The sequence below is a fragment of the Brassica oleracea genome, chromosome C4 (genome assembly GCF_000695525.1).
Source record: "Brassica oleracea var. oleracea cultivar TO1000 chromosome C4, BOL, whole genome shotgun sequence".
Classification (NCBI taxonomy): Eukaryota; Viridiplantae; Streptophyta; class Magnoliopsida; order Brassicales; family Brassicaceae; genus Brassica; species Brassica oleracea.
In genome coordinates, this window is record NC_027751.1 from 48,855,807 (window position 1) to 48,863,777 (window position 7,971).

Genomic DNA, 7,971 nt, shown 5'->3' on the forward strand with positions numbered 1-7,971 from the left:
CTTACAATTACAACTAGTTTCCTTAGACAATTGACCTAAGGTTACCACTTTTAAACTTTTTCATCGCTCCAAAGCATCTCTATTTGAACCTCACTTGTTGTTTTGTTAGTTTCTGATTACTCTAGGTAGAAGATATGTTGATCTTATAAGTGCCAGTATGATAAAGGTTATGAAAGAGAGAGATTGATAGTATGATATTTTTTTTTATGACTGTATCTTCCAACTGTATGCTGGTCTATCTTTACGTATACATAGTTGAGTTTCTCAGCTGTAATGAGCTGAGTTAAAAATAATAATGAATTTACAAACTTAGCACATCTGTAACCGTAAGTATTGTTGTTTGGCTTTCCAGCATGAAGAAGTAGCAGCAGCTAAGACGTATCCACTTCTTTAGCTCTAGACATCCGTCGGAACAAGCTAGGCCTAATCCCGTCTTCCAACAACTTCTCCACTTCCTCAAACTGAAGCCCTTTGGTCTCAGGCACAAGCATCCATATAAAGACCAACCCTGTTGCTGAGGACACTGCAAAGAGAAGGAACGTTCCTGATGAACCAACCTCGTGAGTCAACGTCAGGAATGTCTCACTCACGACAAGATTCGACGACCAGTTTGATACTGCAGCTATTCCTCCTGCCAGACCTCTGTAGCGAAGAGGGTATATCTCAGAGTTGACAATCCATGGCACTGTCCCCATACCGGGAGCGTAGGCGATGATGTAGAGGCCGAGGAAGATTATGGCTAAGTACCCGAACTTGCTGGGGCATCCGTCTTTGAAGTATGTTCTTCCTTTAGAGTGGCACAATGACTTCATGTCAGTAGATAGAACAATACATGCTCCAGGTGCATACTGTCAGAAACACATTGGACTTTATTTAGCTACCACCAATGTTCAAGAAATCGCTAGGCCCTAGCTAGGTGTTTAATACGAGGTTATTGATTAGTCGGGCGCCTAAACCGATTTTTTAAGCGTTTAGACCGATCTTAAAAAAAAACTGTCTGAAAAAAGTGTTTCGTTTAAGTCTGATTAGTCAGCTAAGAGGCGCCTGGCTACTGTCTCGATGTTAGTTTCGATTAAAGAGACTTTTATTTACCTCTTGTGCTTTGTTGGAGCAGAATCCACAATGTGATCTAAGACAGTTCATACAGTTCCAGTTAGATGGAGAAGCCTTTGAGGCTATGTAGGGAGCAAATGCGTGACAAGTACCATTCGGCGCAAAACTTATGGAGTCTCTCGTATCAATCTTAGGAGCTTGCTTTGAGGTTTCAGAGAATACGGCCGCCAAAATGACAAGACAAGATATGATACCAAACATGGAAATGATCATAAGCTTGCGCCGGCCATAACGGTCTACCAACATCATACTCACTATCGACCCCAACGCATTGAGACCAGAGGTTATAAGGGACAGAGCCATAGCTGTCTTGTTCGAGGCGTAGCCTGCGAACTGAAGTATAGTGGGACTATAGTACATGACCGTGTTGATTCCCACAAACTGCTGTGCCACCTGGACGGTGATACCAGCTGCAAGGCCGTGGCGGACGACGGGGTTAGAGAGAGCGCCTTTGAGTTTAGCGTAGAAGGTGTGGCCGATGATGTCCTCATCAGCCTTCTCTGCCATGACTGACTCTTTGAGTGCAGCTATCTCAGCTTCAACTTCCTCTGCGGGGTAGATTCTCTCGAGGACGTCTCTTGACTCAGCCTTCATGTCGTTTCTGTAAAGCCAACGTGGAGACTCTGGTAGTGTCAGCATTAAGCAGAACTGGATGATTGCTGGAACCGCTGAGACTCCCAACATCCACCTCCATGTCCCTGGTGTCTACAATCACTAAGTTGTGAGATTCTTTCAATTCTTGAAACATGCATATTCATGAGTTAGTTTAGGCATGCGGGTTTGGTTAGTTTGGGTTTTCGGTCGGTTAGCTCGGTTCATCCCAAATTCCGCCTTATTGAACCGAAAAAATTCATTTAGGTTAGGTTCGGTTATTGGTTAGTTTGGTTTGAAAAGTTTCTGCCGAACTTAACCAATTTTTTTTTTTTAATTCTGTTAAATTTTAGTTTAAATTTGTTTAAAATCGGAAAAAATGGTTAGTTCGGTTATCTCATTTAAAATTTTTGTTAATTCGATTCAGAATTTTGGTAAAAATTAGTATAGTTTGGATGATTTTTTAAAAAACAAGTTAACCTGTTACCAAACCAAAAACCAATTTTTTTAACTGTCGAATCAAACCAAACTGAACCGGAAACCAAAGATTTTGGTTCGGCATGCCTAAGTTAGTTGGTTGGTTTGCTTACATGGATGAAGGCGAGGTTGATGAGATAAGATAGAAACTGTCCTCCCGTAATAAGAAGTCCATTGGTACTAACCAACGCGCCTCTGATTCTCGCTGGAGACATCTCTGAGATGTAAAGAGGTGAAGTCATAGAAGCCATACCAACTCCAAAACCCACCAAGACTCTACCTACGATGATGACCCACGGTGCAGGAGCAAGGGCCATCACAACAGCACCAACCATAAAGAGAACGTCAGCAATGAGAATAGACGTCTTCCGACCAAACCTGTCGTTGTACCATCCTCCTACAGCGGCTCCGACAATAGCTCCAGCCACGGTCATGCTCACAATCATTTCCTGGAGCCATCTCTTGTCGTCAACTACTTGAAACTCCTCTCTGATGTAAAGGAGAGCTCCCGCGATAACCCCAGTGTCGTAGCCGAAGAGGAGACCTCCTATACCGGCAGAGAGAGCTAGCCTCATGATGTAAGGTGTCTCCCATGTTGTCCTCCACACCTCTGTCAAACGTATCTCCTTAGCTATTCCACGTTCAACCATCTCTGTAAGATAAAAGCTCCAAAAACGTTTTCAACAACTTTTAGATGCTTTGAAGAAATGAGGTAAAGATGAGAGAGTTCGAAAAGGTTTATAATAGGAGTGAGGACATCAGGTTCTACCTTCAGTTATTAAAGATTAACTTAACAGTTGGCACAAAAATGGTAAACTGTTTTCTGTGAATTCAACATGCCAAATCATTCTCTACATTTTGTTTGAACAACTACTACCATACTATTTTTAGAACACGAAACAAAACTAAAGCAAAATAATAATAACAAAATATAACTTAATTTATTTTCCTTGTATATGCATTACACACATTAAACACAAATTCTAGGATGTCCAGTTGAGCTAATTGCACTTGGTACTCTTTCCACTTAAAACCGCCTTTAATTTCTCTTTTAGCTGATGCCTGCTGTCTCTAGTCATATGGCTGAAGGCTAGAAACATTTCAAGAACTTTCGGGTGGGGACATCAGGGGAGCATTGTAACCAGGAAACAGCGTAAAGCAGTGTTTAGGTCTAACAGAATCTCTGGACGAAGGACCTTTCACACGAACGGTATTGTTATGATAACAAGTCTAATTCTAGAAACTTAAGTTTCAGTGAGAAAGAACAACGGAATCTAGAACTGTAAGAGTGAATATATTGGCAGGTCTCACATGGTAAAATTCATCATGAGAATTTTGAGAAATGTTTGGTAAAGCTGCTTAACGAGGATTAGGATTTTGCCAATTTGTAGAGCACAGTTGCTCTACCATGACTCTACATAGATCGAGCCAAGTGAAGAGGATACAACATCATCAATATCTTCTTTAACATTCTTTTTATACTGTCCATCATAATTAACACATACAACATTATCTTCCTTTTGGAGAAACTAATCACACAAGGTTAATTGAAGATGCAATACTAATTTGAAAGAACGATTGAGGAACTAAGCCGCCGGTAAACAAATGGTTCTTAGGATACACATGCTGGAAGCATGTAATCCAAATTCTACTATATTTTGAAAATACTGGTCAATTAAAACCACCCAGTAGTTGATGATTGTCATTTTATTTCTCACTGATAATAATTTGTGCAAGTCAGCAAAAGATCAACCGACAGTGAGCCACTTGAGAACACATGTATATAAAACTGAAGAAAAAAAACTGCAAACAAATATGCGTTGATCATTGAAGCACGACGAATGTCTCCAACCCCAGCCTCAAACTAGGGACTTAACGGGTCAGCGGCCCTTTAATCTTTATGATAAACAAATCATTAAATCCTCATTAACAAAACACTTTTAATAAGATAGATGACAAAAAAAAATCCGAAGATGTACGAGATCAGCCTCATGAAGATAAATTTATCAACACAGATTATTTAGACATATGCTTGTCTATATCAAATTTAATCATCGGCGAATCGAAAACATAATGAATACAAAAAACATAGGACTCAGAATATGGGTGGTGATATAACAGAATGGTCGGCAAATAGGCTTTCTACAGCTTATGTTACGACGAACGAGACCTTAATATCAATCGTCACTGTCCATAATGTAAACAAATTACAAAACAAAGAAATATCTACATATATATAGGGAAGTAATCTCAGTAAAGCCAGCGTTTTTCACATCAAAGTAATTAAACTCGGACGGTAATTCCATATTTTAGCAATAATCATCATCAATTACTCCCCAAAAACATGAATAAACATTAACATTCATAATAAAATGTAATCGCCATATTGGCCCCAAAGATCACAAGATCCACAGGTTCCTATCAGAAAAGCGAAACACAAACATCTGTTTATGTCCAATGTAGCATCGACGATCAAAGCCAAAAGCTATCGCAGACGTGGCATCGAACAAATATACATAAAAATCAAATAATCAAAAACCCTCAGAAACCCGTTTAAAATCAACCATAGAGAAACGGACAGAGAAACTAAAAGAAAGTACGGTCAAGACAACCCGCACCGAACAACTTCAAAACCGTTCCGAAAAAACAGATTCGTTCAAGAAGATGGAACGTGAACAGAGAAATCAAAACAGGATGCATTCTCCGGTTCAGTCCGAATCTACGTTTAATTGTCATACGGCACTTCCTATCTTTTGGGCATTCTTCTTCATCGGGCAAATTCAATCAAAACATAAAAAAAACACTAATAACCATCAGGAACCAAAAGATAACATCACAAGCAATACAGACCGCATCAAGGTTATATCATTTAATAATGACCATCATTTGGTTATCTCTATAACAAATATCAAATCTATAAAAAAAAATAAAAAGAAAAAGGCTCAGAAAATATATGGGTAGAGATGGTTATCAGCACGAATCAGAGTGGTGCATGACATTCTCAATCGTCACTGCCTTATTACAAAACTATAAACACTAATGGTAATAACAAACACTAAAGCCTCAGAATAGCAGAAGTAACATCAATAAATAATCAGTCCCGAAAGATGGTGTTCTTTTTATAATCTGATCTCCTCATCGGCTCTAAACACTAATTAGAATAATTTAAATGAAATATAGAACTCATGGCCGGCCCAAACGGTAAAAGCAGCGACGCCGCTCCGCAGAGCAATGGAATATGAGAGCCAGTAACCTTGGACGGAGAAGCCGTGAGGCTCTACAACGTCTTCGGGTTACAGTTTTTCCTTTATGACGTTTACTCTTGGATTATGCAATCACGGTTTTAAGAGATTGCTCCGTTTGAGTAAATGATTCCTTGGAGAGGAAATCGCGTCAGTAACAAAGATATCAAATTTACTATAAAGAGAGCTAACAAAGACTAATAAACTATTGTTTGAAGGAGGAGGAAGAAGCGGTGATGAGAAGATATCTCGTTCGTGATGTTTATTATATATGAAGAGATATTAGGGCAACGGGAAGCCTTAGAGATTATTCAGACCGCCTTGGTATTACGGGCTTTATGTCATTTAAAAGCCCATGATAGATGTTAAAAGCCCAAGCCCAATACTTGCTTGTTTTATTGATTGTAGTTGTTGTAAACTGACTAATTATATTACAAATGATGGGCAATAAGACCCAAGCCCTATGGATTTAAGAGCATGTTTAATGGGTTCTTAAACCATCGTTAACCTCAGTCTCTTAATTGGGGTTCTTAGCTTCGGCTAAGAACCGGTTTTTAATTTTTCTTAGATTTTAATTAAGAAAAACTAAGAATTATCTCTTAAATAAGAGATTTAAGAGCAGTCTCTTAACCGAAAAGTGTAAAACAAAAATGTCAAATCATGAGTTTGGAACCACGGCTAAGAGATTGGAGTTAATCATCCTCTTAGGGTAGAGTTTTTAGCGGAATATAAGAACCCGTCTCTTAACTTTTAACTAAAAAAGGTAAGAACCATTTCTTAAATCTATAAGGTATGTGATTGGATTATAGGTTTTTAATCGAAAGCTTTACTGCTTTAGAGATTTTGGCAGTTTTAATCACTCTACCATTCTACATAGCCTATACAAGCTCGTAGCCTGTTGAGGAAAGGTTGGTGAAATATCAATAGTTGCGATCATTATAACGCGTATAGATTGTTACACTAATACACAGCTATATGTGTCAAATCTATATTATTAAAAGATAAGTACCTATTTGAAAATGTTCTTACTTCGTTAATTAAACTCCATATTTTTTTCTTGTCTTTTTCAGTTGCATTTATGAAATATCCTAAAACGAATAAAAATGCCTAATTTATTACTTGTCTTTTCAGTTACATTAATTAAATATGCTTAAATGAATTTAAACTTCCTATTTTATTGTTTGTCTTTTTCAGTTACCTTAATGAATATCCTTAAATAAATATGGACATAATGTCATTTAATCAACAAAAAAAACTTATGAGTTATCCTTACGTGCATAATTTTAATAATAGAGATTTTAAAAAACGTACATCATTAAAATGTTACCTGAAACATACAACACTAATATATAACATGCATCAATAAAACTAGAATTTGACTCACACAATTGTCTCTTTCCTTAACTCAAAAAAAAACCCGTAGTGTGACGGTTGTATGGCGATTAGAATCCCAGGATAAAACTGCATCTTTCTTCTATTCACATCACTTGAATAAGAAGTCTAACAAATCTTTATTCTATGTGTACTCTCATTAAAAAATGAAAAATAAATAAAGAGAAGAATGGAAGAGATCGTTGTTGTTCACTTTTTTCACCGTATATATTAGTGGAATGAGAGGAAGCGTTATATAGCTTAGGAAAGATGCTAAAAACGTTTTTGGTCTTAGTAGAGATAAATACTAAATTAATTTTTGGCATTAACCACAAAATTAATCAGAAATTATTAAAGAGACTTTTTAGCTTGGTGACCAAGTCTCATTCTTAACAAGAATTAATGACTTTTGACCAAATTTTATTCTCTAAAAGACTTGTTTATTTTTCTAACCAAATTTTTATTTTTGTAGTGATCAATTACATAAAATAAAACTTTGATATAAAAATATAGGTTGTTAGATCATGATTCATGCACCCGAACAATTATCTAAACCGAACTCAAGTCCGAGTTCCAATTGACTCAACTTGGTGCGCGCGCTTGGTTTAGTATAAATTCACATCTCTATAATTGTCTAAAGTTAACAACCTTGTTAGACTTCTCCATACTGTCCATTTGTGCTATTAAAACAACAATATTAGGACAAACATTTCTCATTCAAACAAACTTAAATTTTAACATCTGTATTATTAAAAGAGAAGTACCCATTTGAAAATGTTCTTACTTCATTAATTAAACTCCATATTTTTTTGCTTGTCCTTTTCAGTTGCATTTATGAAATATCCTATAACGAATAAAACTGTCTAATTTATTATTTGTCTTTTCAGTTACATTAATGAAATATGCTTAAATGAATTTAAACTTCGTATTTTATTGTTTGTCTTTTTCACTTACCTTAATAAAATATCCTTAAATAAATTTGTACATAATGTCATTTAATCAACAAAAAAAACTCATGAGTTATCCTTACGTGCATAATTTTAATAATGGAGATTTTAAAAAACGTGCATCATTAAAATGTTACCTAAAACATACATCACTAATATATAACATGCATCAATAAAACTAGAATTTGACTCACACAATTGTACGGATATTATTTTCAGTTGATTAAATT

At 36.4% G+C, this 7,971-nt stretch overlaps 1 protein-coding gene across 1 annotated transcript; it reads right to left on the reverse strand.

The window, feature by feature from the left end:
- Positions 1-295: 295 nt before the first annotated feature.
- Positions 296-3,205, reverse strand: LOC106339565 (probable inositol transporter 3). The gene is made up of 3 exons (XM_013778398.1): positions 2,295-3,205; positions 1,093-1,818; positions 296-848 (listed from the first exon to the last, which is right to left on the reverse strand). Exons 1-3 carry the CDS (start codon positions 2,829-2,831, stop codon positions 372-374), a joined length of 1,740 nt encoding a protein of 579 aa, XP_013633852.1. The 5' UTR covers positions 2,832-3,205; the 3' UTR covers positions 296-371.
- Positions 3,206-7,971: the final 4,766 nt, after the last annotated feature.